Below are 20,085 nucleotides of genomic sequence, written 5' to 3'. Positions count from 1 at the left end.
TCTTGCCACGGCAGTACCTGGACAGGCTCCAGAGTCAGTTCACGAGCTATGCCAGGGAGACACCGAGACAGTGAATCATTATGCCAATAAGTTCACTCTGGTGTTTATACAGCTGCAGTTGGAGGACAGTTAGAAGTTGAGCAAATTCCTCCATGGCTACGAAGGACAACGAGTGGTGCATCCTAGACCTCACAGGCGAGGCAGTCACTTGGTGGCTCAAGTTGCAGAAGGACCACTATGATGCAGACGAGGAGACACCTCTCTACATCTGGACGGAATTCGTGAAAGATCTTCGATCACAGTTCTTGCAACGGCAGTACCTGGACAGGCTCCAGAGTCAGTTCTACGACCTATGCTAGGGAGACACCGAGACGGTGAATCATTATGCCAATAAGTTCACTCTGGTGTTTATACAGTTGTAGTTGGAGGACAGTCAGAAGCTGAGTAAATTTCTCCATGGCTGCGTACAGACATCCAGTGGTATGTCAGAAGTTTCAGGCCACAGGATTATAAGTGTGCATATGAGCTTGCTCAGAATTTTGAGCTCATGCACAAGGGTCAAGGATCCAAGCAGGTCAACAGTAAGAAGTCCCGAGAATGGACAGCAGAAGAAGAGCTGGATGGCGAAGGATGGCAATGGCTATGGCGGGTACTTGGATACAACGACACGAGCACTCTATGCCAAGGAGAACCGATGCTTCCATTGTCATGTGCCGGGCCATAATAAGAAAGATTGCCTGCATTACCAGAAGCTTCTAATAGCAAGAGCTGCGTCAAGTGGTTCAACAACAGCTTCAACAACCTCAGTAGTCATTGAGTAGCTTGATGAACAACAGAATACAAGGACAACCTCAGTAGTCATCCAGGAGCTTGAAGCTCAGCAGAAGGGAAGCCTTGTCAGTTTCCCAATATGTTTCATTTTTATGGATAGGTCGGTGGTCAGAAGATCCTTACGTGGCAGACTCAGGCAGTTCTGAGGACTTCATCTCCACCAAAGCAGCTCAAAAGGCTCAGTTGCCTCTTACACCCACAGAACCAATGACCTTGAATGGTGCATTTCCAGGGCAGCAGATAGAGAGCAACATGCAGGTAGCTTCAGCCACTCTGAAGATCTCAGGGTGGGTACACAGTCGGCGCAACGGACGTCATGTGGGGAGCAGGATGGTGGCACTAGTTTGAAGTCCGACCAGATTATCAACACCACGGCTTGGATGCCAAAATCCTAGGCCATGGGTCCAAGATTTTTATTGGAGTAAGGGTGTTCCACCTCGACCTTTGATATCAGTCATTCAAGGGGTTCGAGGCTAGCACCAACAAGAAACAATATTACAGCAGGATATAGTATTACAGCAGGCAACAGGGTTACACCAAGACCACGATGCCCTCTCAAACCCAGTCTTCCTCTGTCCCTATCACCTATATGCACTGAGGAAAACCAGGGGAGCATCATCCTGGAATATTAACCCACATCAAATATTCATACCAGCAGTTAGCACCAAATCTAGGCATTCAGTACTTGCAGACCAAGATTCATGAGTTCAGCAATCATTTTTGGATTCAAGAACCAGGCATTCGGATCAGGATTTATCATCTAGGTATACCACAGACAGTCACCTCTGTCAGCACGATGGAAAGCCTCTTTCGTACCCTAGTTCGAGTTTCAGCAGAAGGGGATGTCACGGGCATCCACACGCTCGTGGCCATGCTAGTTGGTGACAGTGCAGGCAGCCAAGTCAACGGCCACGTAGGCATTCGTATAGCCACATAGGCAGCCCTGCGCAATCAGCAATTAACACAGTCATCGGGAAGTCAACGCCACGTCATTGTAAGTCAAAAAACGTAGAGTTTGCTTTTTGGTAAACATTGACTTTTTGATTGACTTGGTCAATGGTCGACGTTGACCAACCGACCAAGGTCAACAGTCAGAGTTGACCAGGTCGGCCAGGCTGACCTACTATAAAAGAGCAGCCTCCGGCCCTCATTCTTCATCCGCTCCTCAGGTTCTCAAGCCTTCAGAGCAACAGAGTCATGCCTCCTTGCAGAAGACCAGCAGGGTATTCTTAGTCTTTTCAGGGATCTTGTGAGGATTCACCTCCTCTAGGTAGTCTAGTCTTCCAGTTTTGTAGTGAGGGTTTCAGCCCCTTCATACAGTTGTATTCAGCCCTTTGGGCATTCATTATTCAGTTGTATCTATTTTCCTCTTCGGAGGTCCACTACGTTCTCTCCCTCTGATTCTCTCACTCACATCCACAGCTCACTTTGTGTATTGAGTGCATCATCTTGCAGTTGCAGTTAGTATTGAGTAGGAGAGAGAGTGAGGATGGTCTATCTCCCGCTACAGTAATACTGCAAAGAGCAAGTCCAACTATCCAACACCTCCCGTGTGATAGTGACTTCTCAGTCAGCTTGCGACTGGCAAGGGCGAACAAGTGATGGCAAGGGCGAACCATCACTTGTCATCCTCCCTTACTTTGAACTGGGTGGTCAATACCATCAACCAAAGTAAAACCACAATACAATCATTTTTGGGGGACAACCCAGGGCAGAGGACCTCTTATTGACTCCAAAGACATTCAATTTAGAGGGACAACTCAAGGTTGAGAACCTTTATGTGACTTAACACAAACACACATGGAATATTTTCATTCATTTGATGCATAGCAAGGGAAGAGAACCCATGATCCCGAAGTAGCTACCGCACAAGAGTGTGCACATCTTGATGCGAAGAGGTATGTCGGTGAAGAACCAGGCGAGGATGCCCTCAAATGATGTGTCAATGAAGGCCATAGGAGCAGCTACCAAGGGACATCATGTCATGACTCTCAATGTGCCAATCGGAGAGTCACCGAATTCGAAGAAGAGCCTCAGAGGCTCCAAAATGTAAACCCTGATCAAAACACAACAAAAGGGTGTCCGGAAAGGAAAAACCTAATAAAAAAGCAGCAAGATCACACCTCGAAATGATGCAGGACAGCTCTAAAGTGAAAAGCAGCTCTTTGGAACAGCTCCGAATGCTTCAGATCTTGTGTAGATGTTCGCAGCAGGCTGTAAATGCCCTAAAATACACACAACAGGGCCCAAAGTCCAAAGGCGGTTGCTGTAGGTGCTCCAGAGGCAAAGGCGGGTCTCGAAATCTGCAAAGCGGCTCAGCAAGGCAGTCCAAAGTGCTGCAGCAGGTCACCACAGTAAAAGTCGGCTGGTATATGTATGCTGGAGCGCTGGAAATAGCTCGGAACTGGCTCTGTTGAAGGCGGCTATGCAGCAGCAGCACATTAAAAGTCGATTTTGGTGATGATGAACTTCGAAACAGCCGAAAGGTCCACACGTGCAGGCGCAATGAGACGACCAGCAAGTAATAGGCTGCCAAGGGTGCCTAAAGCTCCAAAAACTTCTGAATGGAGGCGGCAATGAAGGCAGGCTCTGGAAAGGCTCTAGTCGGGTGCAAACAGCTAGAAAATGGAGGTAAAGTAGGGCGAAATGAAGTAGGGCTGAGGCGGCTGCAGGCTGCAGGAAGAAGGGCTGAAGCAGAAATAGGGTTAGGGCAAGGGTGATGAATTAGGGTTAGGGCAAGGGTGACATGGCAGCAGCAATGGAACCTGGCTTTGATACCATGTTAGAAACATGGTGAAGGGAGAGAGAGAGAGAAGGTTAGGGTGTGAGGAAATGATGCTCAAATGAAGACATGACAAAGGCTCTCATTCATTTATCAAGTATGACAAGACAAGTACAAGACAAGTGAAGTACAAGCCTTATGTAGGCTACTCACTCACACTCACTAGTGCATATGGGATAAGTCCCATGATGACACGTGGTACTCACACAAGACACACACACAAACTAGTACTAGATCACCTAGTACTACACACTAACACACTCTTTGACTATGATATCTCCAACATTTCTTTGCGTTAATGTTTGGACATATACCCCCCCTGGATCCGAACGTAGAGTCTGTATTTTGCATTTATATTGATTATCCACAAGGCAAAAAAGTACTTCAACATAGTGTATACTTGGTATTTCTACTTGAAAACACCCAAGTAAGTCTCGTGAGGTCATCTATGAAAGTGACAAAGAAAGATAGCCCCCAAGCGATGTTGTCCGCATTAGACCGCAAACATAAATATGTACAAGCTGAAATTTTCTTGCAATCTAGTGTGCACCATCCTTTGGAAAAGAAAATCTATGCATTTTCCCCCAAAATACAGCCCTCACATGTGTGTGGGAGGGGTCTCCATAGGAGGTAAGGCATCAATCATTTGAAATTTTAGGGGAAACAGAAACGGGGAAACGGGAAATGGAAATGTTTCGAGGTTTCTGGGAGGGCTGAAATGGGGAAATGCCATGTCATCAAGGGAGGCGGGTAGATGGAGGGAATGGTGGATGATGGAGGGGGGCTGAAGGGGAGTGGATGATGGAGAGGGGCTGAAGAGGAGCGGATGATGGTGGGGGACTGAAGCAGCTTGTAGGAGAGAAAGAACTCATAGGGAGTGAATGGGGCTCAAGGAGGGCTAGAAAATCCACAAAAGTCTAAGAGGGTGAGGTTGAAGGGGTGGAGGGAGTGAGATTGCAAGTGGAGCCCAAAACGGAAACGCAGACAGAGAAAAACCCGTTGGTAGAAATTGCAAAATAGAGGGAGGGGGGTGTTACTTGAAGCGGCCCATTTCACCTTTGAAACGCGTTTCAGCTGGTCTGAAACATTTCAGCTAGCCGTTTCAGTTTCAGCCTTGAAATGCCATTTCTGGGGTGGAGGGAGTGAAAGATTGCAAGTGGAGGCCAAAACAGAAACACAGATAGAGAAAAACCCATTGGTAGAAATTGCGAAATAGAGGGAGGGGGGTGTTACTTGAAGCGGCCTATTTCACCTTTGAAACATGTTTCAGCTGGGCTGAAACGTTTCAGCTAGCTGTTTCAGTTTCAGCCTTGAAATGGCATTTCTAGTTGGGGCCTTTCCTGAAATGCGTTTTAGGGCCCTGCTCGTTTCAGCATATCTATGATCAAATACCATGTCTCTACCATCTCATTTACACTGAAAGTGCGTGACTCCCAAGAGGCATCATAGCTGTAAGTAAAATGACCAATTGTGCTCAACATTGTGGGATGAGATAGTTCCCTACATTTGTTAGAAACATGGTGAAGAGAGAGAGAGAGAGAGAGAGAGAGAGAGAGAGAGAGAGAGAGAGGGTTAGGGTGTGAGGAAATGATGCTCAAATGAAGACATGACAAAGGCTCTCATTCATTCACCAAGTGTATATCAAGACAAGTGAAGTACAAGCCTTATATAGGCTACCCACTCACACACTAGCACCTAGTGCATATGGGATAAGTCCCATGATGACACGTGGCACTCAAACAAGACTCACTCACATAGACTAGTACTAGATCACCTAGTACTTCACACTAACACATCGCATCACCACACTCTTTGGCTTTGATATCTCCAACACCCCCTTCAGAGCAAAGAGGTGTGAGACCCAACACGCAAGAGTAGACCGATCCCCCCTCCAACGCAATATTGCAAAGAGCAAGTCCAACTATCCAACACCTCCCGTGTGATAGTGACTTCTCAGTCAGCTTGTGACCGGCAAGGGCAAACCATCACTCGTCATCCCCCCTACTTTCAACTGGGTGGTCAATACCATCAACCAAAGTGAAATACAATACAATCATTTTTGGATGACAGAAGTGTTGCTTTGCTTGCTAAGTATGTCTTCCTTTTTTTTTTCATAAACGTTTTTGTTTACCTCTTTTTTCTTCGCTATCAACAAAAAATCTAAATTTGTATGATTGGACTTATTCTAGTCTTACAAAGGTATATACATTTTTGGGGGACAACCCAGGGCAGAGTACCTCTTATTGACTCCAAATACATTCAATTTAGAGGGACAACTCGAGGCTGAGAACCTTTATGTGACTCAACACAAACATAGAAATATTTTCAGTCATTTTATGCATAGCAAGGGTAGAGAACCCATGATCCCGAAGTAGCTACTGCTCAAGAGTGTGCACATCTTGATGTGAAGAGATATGTCTGTGAAGAACGCGAGGCTAGGATGCCCTTGAATGATGTGTTGATGAAGTCCATAGGAGCAGCTACCAAGGGAGATCATGTCATGACTCTCAATGTGCCGAACGGAGAGTCACCAAATGCAAAGAAGAGCCTCAAAGGCTCCAAAATGTAAACCCTGATCAAAACGCAGCAAGAGGGTGTCCGGAAAGGCCAACCCTAATGAAAAAGCACCAAGAATACCCTCGAAATGCAGCAAGACAGCTCCGAATGCTGTCGCAGATCACGAGGTGAGGGAGATCTTCACAAGTCGGTGGTGTAGGTGCCTTGAACAGATGCTAAATGCCAAAGTCGGCTGAAATATCCTCCAAACAGCAAGAAAATCTCTGAAATGTTGAGGCGGTTCTGCAGCAGCAACCCTAAAATGAGTCGAAAGTGCAATAGGAGCTCCAAAACAGGTCGAAAAAGCCTTCAAAAGCCTCGAAGTGCTGCGCAAAGCGCTCACAGGTGGTCAGCAGCAAGTTGAGGCTGTGCCCAGGGTAGTCAGAGACAAACCACTAGGACTAGGGTTGATAGATGTGTGATAACTAACTCACCCACAAACTCAACCTCTAAATTGTAGACTAGGGCAAGCAATGGAAGCTCAAGAAAACAAGGAATGGAGGCAAAAACGAGCTGCTGTAATGAATTGCTGCAATCTCAATGAGAGAGTACAAGAGACACCCAATATAACAAAACCCTAGGATAGGGTGTCCTAACTGGTACATGTACTAATTGTACCAACTGTCCCTACTGCCTATAACTAGGCTTACAAGGTACATACCAAGGAATGAGTGGCATCTATGGATAGCCCATAGAATGTCCTACAAACCCCCCTCCATGGTATGGGCTGAAGTATCCTAGACATGTCACTAGGCTGTAAATATTCCAAAGTCAAAGGACAAGTTGACCATGTATTGATAATAATTAATGAGTTCTTCTTTTATTTATTTATGTTCAAAGAGTTACCTTTATTTGGTCAAAGTCTTGACTCCGGTCAAAGATACTTAACCTCGGTTAAGTAAGCATAACCCCAGTTAGGAATATCTGGCTTCAGCTTGTAAATATCCCAAAGTCAAAGCACAAGTTGACCATTTATTGATCATAATTAATGAGTTTTCTTTTATTTAATTATGCTCAAAGAGTTACCTTTATTTGGTCAAAGTCTTAACTCCGGTCAAAGATACTTAGCCGCAATTAAGTAAGCCTAACCCCGGTTAGGAAGATCTGGCTTCGGCCAAGATGGTTAACCATGGTTAACCAAGCAATTAAAGTGCTGACTTCTGTTACAGAGTGTTGATTGTGGTTTAACGAGACTTGGCTCACGCCAAGAGGGTTAACTTCGTTATCCAAAGTGCGCCAACTTCGGTTTGAGAGACTTGGCCATAATTAAGGTCCTTTGACAGATGGTCGCGCCCCTTAATTACGACCAAGAGGGTTGACCTTGGTCGACCTGAGAAATTATTCTATGATTATGCGTTATGTTTGCTTGGTGGGGATGCCCACAATGACTAGGATTAGTCCAGAGATTATTATTCGCATGCGAAGTGCTAACAATTAATGGATGCCATGGTTATGCACTTTATTTAATTGTTGCAGGTATAAGAAAGTTTCTTGACTTGGGCATTGCGGAGCCTCGCGAGTGATTAGGAGTTATTCGCGTGACTAAGTGCTAAGAAGACCCGAGAAGACCTCACCCATGGACATGGGATTAGTATTAGGCTAGGAAATAGACAAGTGGCAACTTGCTAAAAGAATGAGCCTTGAGCTCCTTTGTATTTTGATTCATGTTGGAATTTTTGTAACTTAGCTTCCTCGTTGAACTCTCTGTACTCAAACCTTAAAAGAAATAAAATACCTTGGGGGGGGTCCAGCCTGACAAGTTGTCTTGGGCCCTAGTGTGCACAGAGAGAGAGAGAGAGAGAGAGAGAGAGAGAGAGAGAGAGAGAGAGAGGGGTTTGTTGTTATGCCATAGTTTGCAGAAGAGAGAGGTTGAGAGAATTGATGTAATGGCATAGCAAGCAGTTTGCATTGGTGAGGTAGCGAATTCTACAGCATTGGATATGCTGAAATGCTATGTGGGTGACCAAGGTTCAGATTGGGAAAAGTACCTACCACTGATGGAGTTTGCTTACAATAATATAGTACACAACTCTACAGGGAAAGCCCCTTTTGAGGTCATCTATGGGAAGGTGATTCTACCACCTATCCTGAGGACCAAAGATGAAATATTCACAGCTGATCAGTTTGTGAGAGACCTCTAGACAGCTTTTAGCCAAGTCGGAACAGCAATTGAAAGGTCTCAAGAAAAGCATAAAAGAGCTGTAGATAAGCATAGGAGACAGTTAGATCTCAAGGAAGGGGATTGGGTACTTTTGATCGAGAAAGATAAGCTCCGCAAGTTTAAAGGCAAATAGAAAGTGTATGGAAAGTCATCTGTCAGATATTATAGCCCTTTCAGGGTCACTGAAAAGATTAATGAGGTTGCATTCAGGTTAGCATTGCCAGAGCATTGAAGGATTCACAATGCTTTCCATGTGAGCCTTCTAAAGAAATTCCAGGGGCCAGAGCCTACAGAGCCAGTAACCAAGGATCCACCAAAAGTGGATGAGCTCGAGGAGGTCCTTCAGCTAGAGCAGATTGTGTATCATACTGCACGCAAGGGCCCTCAGGGCAAGGAGGTTTACGGGTATCTTGTAAAATTCAAGAATTATTTGGCATTGGATGCTAAGTGGATGGATGAGGACATGTTGTCCGATCATCCACAGCTTTTGGATGTTTACAAAGAAGCTTTTCAGTTGAGGTCAACTAAATAGAAGCCGAGGGGATGTAACCAGGCTATAAATATTCCAAAGTCAAAGCACAAGTTGACCATTTATTGATCATGATTAATGAGTTCTTCTTTTATTTAATTATGTTCAAAGAGTTACCTTTATTTGGTCAAAGTATTGATTGCGGTCAAAGATGCTTAACCCCAGTTAAGTAAGTGTAACCCTGGTTAGGAAGATTTGGCTTCAGCTTGTAAATATTTCAAAGTCAAAGCACAAGTTGACCATTTATTGATCATAATTAATGAGTTCTTGTTTTATTTAATTATGTTCAAAGAGTTATCTTTATTTGGTCAAAGTCTTGACTTTGGTCAAAGATACTTAACCCCGGTTAGGAAGATCTAGCTTCGGCCAAGATGGTTAAGCATGATTAACCAAGCATTTAAAGTGTTGACTTCTGTCAGAGAGTGTTGACTGCGGTCAACAAGACTTGGCTCACGTCGGTTGGGAAGATCTGGCTTCGGCCAAGATGGTTAACCACGATTAACGAAGCAATTAAAGTGTTGACTTCTGTCAGAGAGTGTTGACTACGGTCAACGAGACTTGGCTCATGCCAAGAGGGTTAACTTCGTTAACCAAAGTGCGTCAACTTCAGTTGGAGAGACTTGGCCATAATTAAGGGGCTTTGATTGATGGTTGCGCTCCTTAATTACAACCAACAGGGTTGGTGTTGGTCGACCTGAGAAATTGTTCTATGTTTATGTGTTATGTTTGTTTGGTGGGGACACCCACAGTGGCTGGGATTAGTTGAGAGATTATTATTTGCATGCGAAGCGCTAACAATTAATGGGTGCCATGGTTATGCGCTTTATTTAATTGTTGTAGGTATAAGAAAGTTTCTAGACTTGGGCATTGTAGAGCCTCGCGAGTGATTGGGAGTTATTCGCATGACCAAGTGCTAAGAAGACCCTAGAAGACCTTACCCATGGACATGGGATTAGTATTAGGCTAGGAAATAGACAAGTGGCAACTTGCAAAAAGAATGAGCCTTGAGCTCCTTTGTATTTTGATACATGTTGGAATATTTGTAACTCAGCTTCCATGTTGAACTCTCTGTACTCAAACCTTTAAAGAAATAAAATACCTTTGAGGGGGTCCAACCCGACAAGTTGTCTTGGGTGCTAGTGTGTACAATACAAGTATATGGGGCAGCTTTTGCAGCGTTTCAGTTTGAAGATTGCAAGCCAGTATGGTTGTTCTGACACGTGTGTCACATAGTGGCAATTGTTTCTTACTTGGCACTTCATGCATCTCTTGGTTCAGCAAGAAGCAGACTACAATTGCTACTTCTAGCTGTGAGGCTGAGGACAGAGCAGCTTTTACAGCTACAGTGGACTAACTTCGGCTCCTGAAGTTACTCGCAAATCTTCATGGATGGCACATTGCTCCTACAGTCATCTTTACCGATGGTTAGAGTGCTTTGGCTGTTGCACAGAATCCAGCTTTCCATGCCCGCACAAAGCATATTGAGGTTCACTATCACTATGTCAGAGAGAGATTATCAGCAAGTGATATTTAGTTGTCTTATGTTCCCACTGAAGAAAACTTGGCAAGTCTATTTATGAAGGCTCTTCCTCGACCTAAGTTTGAAGCTTCCGGCAAGCTTTAAGCCTAATACCTTTTGTGACTTGATCTGTTATGCTCTGTACAGTCATAGGTTGATATAACCCTATAGGATGAACATGTGCAACCATGACATTAGTTTTTCAAGTATTCTGAGATGTGTCCTGCAAACTGCTTGCTATGCCATTACGTCAATTCTCTCAACCTCTCTCTTCTGCTAATTATGGCATAACAACAAACCTCTCTCTCTCTCTCACACACACACACACACACACACACTCACACACACACACACACACACATAGAGACATCAAAATGACCCCCTCATTGCTAGCAATTTGAATGCCCAGATACTAATGCAAAAAACCAAGATCAGACATCGCAAATGTCTTCGGCAAGTCAAGCTTAAAAGCTGCAATGTGCTCAGCATGTGTCTTTAAATCAGCAAATCTGTCCCACTCTTATGGATGTAAAGGATAGTCTCTGTATGGCTGTTTTGAAAGCAAATGAGCATGTATCCTGGAATACCAAGCCCGGGGTGCGTGCTTCAATTCGTAGGGGGCTTTCTTTAAGCCTGGATACCTTCCTTTCAGAACCTTCAACCTCAAAGCTAGGAGGTTGGGTAACATAGACTTCTTCCCGCAAGTGCCCATGAAGAAAAGCTGTCTTAATATTGAGCTGATGTACCTCCCAATGAAAGTGGGAAGCAAAGGCAATAACAATCTTGATAGTAATGATCCTGGAAGTTGGAGCAAAAAGTCTCCTCAAAGTCAATGCCTTGCTGCTGTGCATAGCCCTTAGCAACAAGACGAGCTTTCTAACGGTCCATTGAACCATCAGTTTTTGGTTTAATCTTATAGATCCACGTAGTCCCAATGGAATTCTTGCCGGGAGGCAAGTCACACAACTCCCAAGTGTTATTCTGATAAATAGAATCCCAATTAGCTTTGCACAGCCTTCAACCAACATTCATTTTGAAAGGCATCTTTATGGCATAATGGTTCTTCCTTGCATGCTGTAGCAACCAAATTAGCATGTTCTTTCCAAACAGCTGCTCTAGCATGGGCTGGTAGAGGAACGTCTTGTTTGCAGTCTTTTAGAGTGTCAAGGAGCCAATGGGGGATCCTATTGGGCTCCTGTATTTCAGCTCTCTCATGATCAATAGCCTTGTGCACAATATCTTGATCAATAAGAGGCATATCAGGCTGTAAATCGTGCTGATTTTAAGATTGCACATGTGGCTGCAAATGACCAATAGAGGAAGGAGGAGCAACCTCTGATGTGACATCATCATGAGCGTTTGACGGAAACAAAAATATCAAGCTATCAAAGAGATGGGGGGCATCAACAATGGGCTGTTTTTGACAGTCTAGCAAAGGCATAGAGGAAGATTCATCAAAGACAACATCCCTACTGACAAAAACCTTGCCTGGGTGGGGTTGCTAGAGGTTGTATTCCTTGCTCTCTGAGCTATACCCAATAAAAATGCATTTGACAGCTTTATCATCCAACTTTGTGCGTGTCTGAGATGGCACATGTGCATATGCCAAGCATCCAAAAGTCAAAAATCGTGGGCTTATGATATGTCCAAGCCTCATAAGGTGTGATGATCTTCAATGCCTTTGTGGGACATCTGTTTAAAATATAATTTGCACACATAATGGCATCCAACCACAATTTGCTAGGCAAATGGTTGCCTTTCAACATGCACTTGACCATCTCCATGACAGATCTATTCTTTCTCTCAGCCATGGGAATCACTGAGGAGTGTAGGGCACAGTTGTATGCCACGTGATTTGGCACAGTTGTATGTTGAAAGCATGCAAAAACTTCAGATTTGGATTTCAAGGAAAAAATCCAAGTATATATGGCGAAGTCATCAATGAAGGTGACAATATAGTAAAATCCCCCGAGAGTTGCAACCCGCATGGGTGCACAAACATCACTATGAATCGAATATAGCTTGTGTGAGGCACCAACTTTCCCATCCTTGGGAATTGCAGAGTGGTGCATTTCTTCCAAGCGACATCCTTATGCAACTTCACCAGAGCCCCAAAGCTGAGGTGTCCAAACCTCTCATGCCACAAATGAGTATCTGCCATTATAGAAGTATTAACAACATAGGCATGTGCATTTGCAAGTCCTCATCCAAGCATCTGTCATATAAATCAAGTCTGTAGAGCCCTCTAGTCAATGTTGTTAGAAATGAGAGAGTGAGAGAGCAGGAAGCAAGAGAGCTGAACGTAGTGTTTGCAATAGAAGAAGTGACTAATACAAGGAGTGGGATGGGTTTTGTCTAAGTGACAAAACCTTATCCTTCACTAACCGTAGTTAGTGGACTAACTGTGGTTAGGGAAAAAAACCTCTAAATGAGGGAAGAGTGCCCCTAACCTACTTATTACATTGCATTGGTCACTGCTGAATTATAATAATAATTCTAACACCCCCCTGCAGTGCCAATGTCATGTACAAGGAAATGATCAATCACCAAAAGGAAATAAGTTCAGGGCACTGCGAAATGCCTCAAACTTTTCACGTGGAAGTGCTTTGGTGAAGATATCTGCAACATTGTCATGTGTTGACACATAGATAATACTGATCTCTCCTGCATGCAACTTCTCTCTCACATAATGATAGTGAACCTCAATGTGCTTTGTGCGAGCATGAAACACAGGATTCTTTGCCATTGCTATAGCACTCTGACTATCAGTGAGAATCGGAGAAGGACCCTCCAATGAAAGATGAAGATCAGCAAATAAACGACGCAGCCAAACACATTCAACTGTCGCTGTGAAAGCTGCCCTGTACTCAGCTTCACATGAGGAGGTAGCCACTGTAGACTGTTTCTTGCTCAACCAAGAAATGCAAGCATGTCCTAGAAAGAAACAATTCCCACTAGTGGACTGCCTAGTATCATAGTCTCCAGCCCAATCTGAGTCACTGTAAGCAATGCATCTGCAAGTCACCCCCCCTGGGAAACATTAACCCAAAAGACTTTGTACCTTGCAAGTAACGGAAGATGCGTTTTACAGCCTGCCAATGCATAATCTTTGGGCTGTGCATATACCTGCTCACCCGAGAAACTGAAAACTGAATATCAGGTCGTGTATTGCAGAGATAAATGAGGCATCCAACAGTCTGACTATAGAGTGTGACATCAATTGATTCACCCGCATCATGCATTGTAAGCTTCAGCCCCGGCTCCATGGGAGTGGACATAGGCTTGCAATCATGCATGTTGAATCTGTCTAAGAGCTTTTGAGCATACTTGGACTGAGACATAACAATGCCACGTTTCTCTTGAATAAACTGGATCCCCAAAAAGAAATGTAACAAGCCCAAGTCTGACATATCAAATGTAGCTTTCAATTGGGCCTTGAAATCTGCAATTACTTCCTCATTTGATCCGGTGAGCAGCATGTCATCTACATAAAGAATGATGACCAGAATATCCCCCCCATCCTTCTTGATGTAGAGGGTGCTCTCAGTTGGACTATTGTGCAGCCCCTTGCTGGTTAGAAAGGCATCAATTTTGGCATACCATGCACGTGGGGCTTGTTTCAGCCCATACAAAGCTTTATTCAGCTTGCATACCTGAAGTGCATATCCCCCCCATCCTTCTTGATGTAGAGGGTGCTCTCAGTTGGACTATTGTGCAGCCCCTTGCTGGTTAGAAAGGCATCAATTTTGGCATACCATGCACGTGGGGCTTGTTTCAGCCCATAAAAAGCTTTATTCAGCTTGCATACCTGAAGTGCATTTTCTGAAATTTGAAAGCCCGGAGGTTGTTTGACATAAACCTCTTCCAACAAGTCTCCATTAAGGAAAGCAGTTTTAATGTCCACCTGATGAACATTCCATTCAAAATTTGCAGCCATGGCTATAACTGACCTGATGGTTGTCATCCTGGATGTAGGAGGAAAAGTCTCCTCATAATCTATGCCCTTTTTATGAGCATATCTTTTTGCAACCAGCCTTGCCTTGTACCGATCAACAGACCCATCTGGCTTTCTTTTGACTTTGAAAACCCACCATGTACCTATGGCATTTTTACCTGGTGGCAAATCCACAACATCCCAAGTCTGATTTTTATTAATGGACTGCAACTCATCGTGCATGGCATTCATCCAATGCACATTATCTTTTGCTTCTTCAAATGTCTCAGGCTCCTCCTCATCTAGAAGAGTACCTACATAAGCTGATTCAACTGAATGAGCTCCCTCCATATGCCTGACTGCACTACGAGTTCTGCCAGGCAATGGAGCTTCAAGCCTACTCTCCTTGAGAGTCTGAAGTAGCCAATGCGGGACTGTTTTGGCTACGTGTATCTCTTGAATTTCTTGCCTGACAACTTCATTTACACCCTGAGGTTGTACCAATTCAGCTGGGGGCTGAATCTGTACTTGTGGAGCTGGTGGAGGTTGCTGTAAATTCTGATTTTCAGCGAGGGAGCCAAATGCTATAGGAAGCATCCTCTCAAACACATCATTTGAAGAGGCCGGAATTTGAAATTCAGCATTTGTATGTGCAGAATTTTAAGAGAATATGACATCTCTACTGACAAAAATCTTGCATGTAGCAGGATTGTAGAGACGATAGCCTTTGCTTTGTGAACTATATCCCACAAAAATGCATTTTAGTGCCTTATCTGACAACTTGTGTCTGAACTCCACAAGCACGTGGGCATATGCAACACAACCAAAAACTCTGGAGTGGTCAACTGAAGGCTTTCTCCCATGCCATGCCTCATAGGGAGTGATACCAAATGTTAGAAATGAGAGAGTGAGAGAGTAGGAAGTAAGAGAGCTGAATGTAGTGTTTGCAAAAAAAGAAGTGACTAATACAAGGAGTAGGATGTGTTTTGTCTAAGTGACAAAACCTTATCCTTCACTAACCATAGTTAGTGGACTAATTGTGGTTAGGGGAAAAAACCTCTAAATGAGGGAAAAGTGTCCCTAACCTACTTATTACATTACATTGGTCACTGCTGAGTTATAATTATAATTCTAACAAATGTGCCGGTCAACACCATGGTAAAGCATGTATAGCATCATAGACCGCACACCGAATAGCATCAACGAGAACCTGATGTCCACAAGTAGCTATGGGTGAAATGGATATGAGGTTCTTGCGGATGCCTAATACATAAAGTGCCCTAGCGAACAAAAAGAGCCACTGTCGTTATGATAGTTGCTTTTAGTCCCATAGATCTTGTAGGGTCTCAAGCAGACTTCATAGGCCACCACATGGTTCCACGCATGAGGTATGCCCATTGTTCGTCTCCCTCCATATCAGTACTCCGTAGATGTATCTACTCTACGGTTGATACAACAGGAGATCCATCTGGTTATTCGGGATGATTTGTGGTAGACTATGATTAAATAACATTGCGTTGTTTTGTGGCAAGATGTACTTCTCAATACATCTCAATGGCTCTTGTGTCTCACTCGAACATCACCCAACAACAATGCCGTAAAATAACAAAGAAATGGCCAAGTCTGATTCCCTCCCAGACCCTCAAGAGAATCTACAATTCATGACCAAATGTGGTACACCCTCAGGCACTCTCTTGCTTGTAATTAGTAGCTTGCTACCATATTGAAACAGCCTTGTGTATGATTATCCAAAGAAGACAAGATTGCTTTTCAGAGATTTCATGATCGCAACCATTTTTCGTGAGAGTATCTAGCACCTCCCTCTTCAGTTTGTACATCTCCAATGTCCATTAGTCTCTCTGTCTTGCCTCCATTTCCGCTCCCTCTGATCCCACAGCCCCCCCATGTTCTTCGGGCCATTTCAAAATGATGCCAAATGGTCTAAAAGCCCAAAAAATTATTTCTGCAACAGTATTCCAAGGTTTTGCTGCTCTTTTCTTCCCACAACACAAAACTAAGCAAATTTATTGCACAAGCAGAGTTCGCATGTTAGAACATGATTCCTTGAATGAATGTTTGGCTGCACATTTCAAAAAAGATACTAGTTCAGATGAGATAATCTACCATGGTGATTGTGTAGCGTAGTATATTCTTGGCTACTCTTGCAAGTAGACAGCATGCAATTCTTCTATGCTACTTGATATACACTTGTTCTTATATCTTGTGGTTGCTAATTTTGTTTGTAGGGATCCACCATCTAATAAATTTTTCTTGATGAGATTACACTATTTTAGCTTGCATGTAGCCAGCAATATCAATTTGTGTGTAGAGGATGTTGAACTCTATTGAACTCTTAAAAACAATCTTTTGTCATGGTGATTGGAGTAGGTGAATGGTGGAATCTTGACCTTATCTAACTATTGGAGATTTTGTTGGTTGGTTATGGGAGATTTGACTGTGAAAGCTTCTTTGGAGTTTGTTAAATAGTTAATAAAAAAATACAAGCTACAAACTCAATAATGCCATCTAATGGACTTGAATATGCAATGTACTTCTCAAATTAAGGTAGTTGTGTGTTAATATGATGCAAGGTGAACTGAAGGAGGCAACTCTTAATGGTGTGGGATTGGATGGAGAAGCAAAGATTCGGTTCAATGAAATTCGTCAGGTTTATGTCTTCGTCCTCTTCTAAGATTTTCGACACAGGCGTGGTGTTAACAACAGAGTGAAAACGAGGGTTCATAGTAGCAACTTGTCTTCTTCCTTTCTAAGATTTTCGACATAGGCGTGGTGTTAATAACAAAGTGAAAATGAGGGTTCATAGTAGCAACTTGAAGGTAGAAAGTAGAGGAATAGTGAGAATGATGATAATCTGAACATCCACTAGAGGTTGAGTAGCAAAAATAGAATTTTTTCGATGTGAAAAGCAACCTTAAGGGTTAATGGTGCGTTGGTGCCATCCGCAAGTTTGAAGTGTGGCAAGTGAAATGAGCATTTTGTGGGCACTACTAGGCTCCAAAGCGTGTCCCTATACCTTTGAAGTATGTTGAAGATTTTATTGAAGGCATGCTTCACTTTGGTGAATCGGCAGTCAAACATGGGGGGGAACACAGTATGGCACTACAGCCTCTAAGGGGTGAGCTTTGCCTTGGTTCCTAGTCTGTGTAGGCTGTCTCTAGAAGAGTGTGTAATTGTGTTTTATTGAGGTTCTTGTTTGTCCATGAGCCTTCTAAGCCTAGCACGATGCTCAGTAATTTGAAAGGCAACGAGGGCTGCACAACATTGGAATGAAGGTCAGCCATTGTCCAATAATGAAAGGCCATCAATGAAGTTAACCCATATTGGAGCACAACTAGAACCATCCTAAATAAAACTCTCAAAGAGGCTTTGACTAGTAAAAGATCTAGAATAGACTTTTTAAGAATATTTGGATGTACGGCTTATCTCTGCATTCCAAATACTCATAGAAAGAAATCGGATGATAAATATTGCTTCATTAATTTATCATGATTCATCCAATCTCTTTCAGGGATCTAATCGGTCCACTATTCCACTGTGCCCATCTAATGTGAGGCCGCTACCCAAGCATGCGTCCCTCCGAGTCTTTTATCTCCGGGTGCCAAATGAGCGACCATCTCTCAAACTCCTCTCTACAAGACGGTCTAGCCGTTATGAGTCCTCCCGCGATCTTTGCCACACTCGATAGAGGCTTCTCATCAATGGAGAACCCTTCCCTATCAAAGGAGCCTCAGAGAAGATCCAGGCATCTAGGATGCGGACATAAGCCATGCAATCAAATATTCTTAAAAAGTCTATTCTAGATCTTTACTAGTAAAAACGTCGTCAAGAGTTTAATTTAGGACTTAGTTGCACTGTCGTTATGACGGTACACAACTATATTTATTTATGCAATAGTACTCCAAGATAGATAGTTATACGTTGGGCCTCAAGCATGCTCGTGGTTTGTTCCTCAAAAGTATGGTTCATGCATTCAGGAACACCGTTTTGTTGGTGGAGGAAATAAATTGACAGTGGGGGAGAAAATAAATCAATAGAATCCATTGAATTTTGTAATGAAAAGGGAATTATAGACATTATGGGCATTAAATGGGCGAGGCGAGCAGCTCTTTGTCCCTGTGAGCTTGTGCCACTTGCAAAACGTCGTTCACCATGCCGCACATTGTAGACATTACTAGCATTAAAGTGGTTGAGGCGGATAGCTCTTTGTTACCGTTACCCACCAGTTTTAAAACACTGTTCGTCGTGCCACATAGCTTTGCTGGGGTCCGTTGTGTGTTGCTGTGCTTTGTACAACTCATCTGTGCCATTGCTTACTCGTTTGTAGACACGTGCCACTGCTCGTACTACTTGTTTTTGTAGTTGTTTGTACATTCAACTACCATACAGCCGTCACACCATAGATCCGATTTTTCATACAGCTGCTGTTTCGTATGGATTCATGGTACATAAACTAACTGTACCAATAGTCCTAACTGACTATAACTAGGCCTACAAGGCTCATACCAAGGTATAAGTGGCATCTCTGGATAGCCCATGAGATGGCCTATAGTCTGTACAATCTTCTGCTGATGTATATTTTCGACTGTACAGAATTTGTTGTATGAATTGGTCCATATAGATGTAGGGTACATTGTTTGTTGTGATTAGTGCTTGTCCTATCGTTTGCTGTCTGCTTTCATATTTGTCTGCTTTCACATTTAGACATTTGTAGTATTTTGCTTCGTTGGCATTTCAGATAACGGGGCTACTATGCCATACACATCATAGAGAAATGGTGTTGTTTAAAGGAAGGACATGACCTTGATGGACATGGCAAGCAAGATGCATGGTAAAGGGCAAACATTTGCTTCACAAGTTTTGGTTCTGTGTGGCACACATTTTGAATAGGTGCCCTACAAGGGCTTTAAAGGCCATCACACCATTGAGAGAATGCCTAAGATTGATTGTCTTAGGACTTTTGGTAGCCTTGATTATGTTCATGTGCATTCATAGATGAGAGGCAAATTTAGATGACAATGTTGTCAAATGCATCGTTGTGGGTTGCAGCAATGGCAGTGAGGGATACCTTCTCTTTGATTCATGCAAGTAGAGGGTCTTTGCCAATAGATATATATATCTGTGTGTGTGTACACACACACACACACACACACACACACACACACACACACACACACAGAAATATCTTTAGAACAATAAAAATTCTAAATTTGTATGATTGGACTTATTCTAGTCTTAGAAAGGTATATTTTTCTCTCACCTTAGCGGACATGCAAATTCTTTGAATTTTCGTCCATGTGGTGATCAGCTGTTCAACTACATCGATTTATCTTATGCGGTTGCAGAAGCCCCAATAGCTAAAATTCTTTCTTTAGAACAACAAAAATTCTAAATTTGTATGATTGGACTTATTCTAGTCTTACAAAGTTATATATATATTTGTGTGTGTGTACACACACACACACGCGCGCGCGCACTTTTTGTTTTTGGTGAGAAGAAATATTTTATTGCATTGAAATAATTACATTCATAGATACTCCAAAAGTGGAGTAACTACAGACATCATGATCAATCAGATGAGTCTGAAAGCAATTATAAAACGATTGCCGTGCAGAGACCGTTTGAAAAAAATGAAAGATGGAAAGGTAGGATCACCAAAGACTCTATGATTTTTGTCCATCCATAGAGTCCAAAGTGCCCAGTAGCGCACCCAAACAAAAAATAGATCAAAAGCCTGTCTAGCGGGATGAAAACC

The 20,085-nt window shown here is 43.2% G+C and overlaps 1 protein-coding gene across 1 annotated transcript in view; it reads left to right on the top strand.

Annotated features, from left to right (window-relative positions):
- Positions 1–20,085, top strand: part of LOC147893819 (putative cytosolic oligopeptidase A) — a 164,868-nt gene that overhangs the window by 77,241 nt on the left and 67,542 nt on the right. Inside the window, exon 4 of the mRNA XM_087385768.1 lies at positions 16,904–16,980. Coding sequence (XP_087241894.1) covers positions 16,904–16,980 — 77 coding nt within the window. The remainder of the gene's footprint in view (positions 1–16,903; positions 16,981–20,085) is intronic.

Source organism: Dipteris shenzhenensis, chromosome 15 (assembly GCF_047967505.1).
Source record: "Dipteris shenzhenensis isolate YYH24624 ecotype China chromosome 15, Dip_SZ_1.0, whole genome shotgun sequence".
NCBI lineage: Eukaryota > Viridiplantae > Streptophyta > Polypodiopsida > Gleicheniales > Dipteridaceae > Dipteris > Dipteris shenzhenensis.
This window is presented reverse-complemented; position numbering and strand designations above follow the sequence as displayed.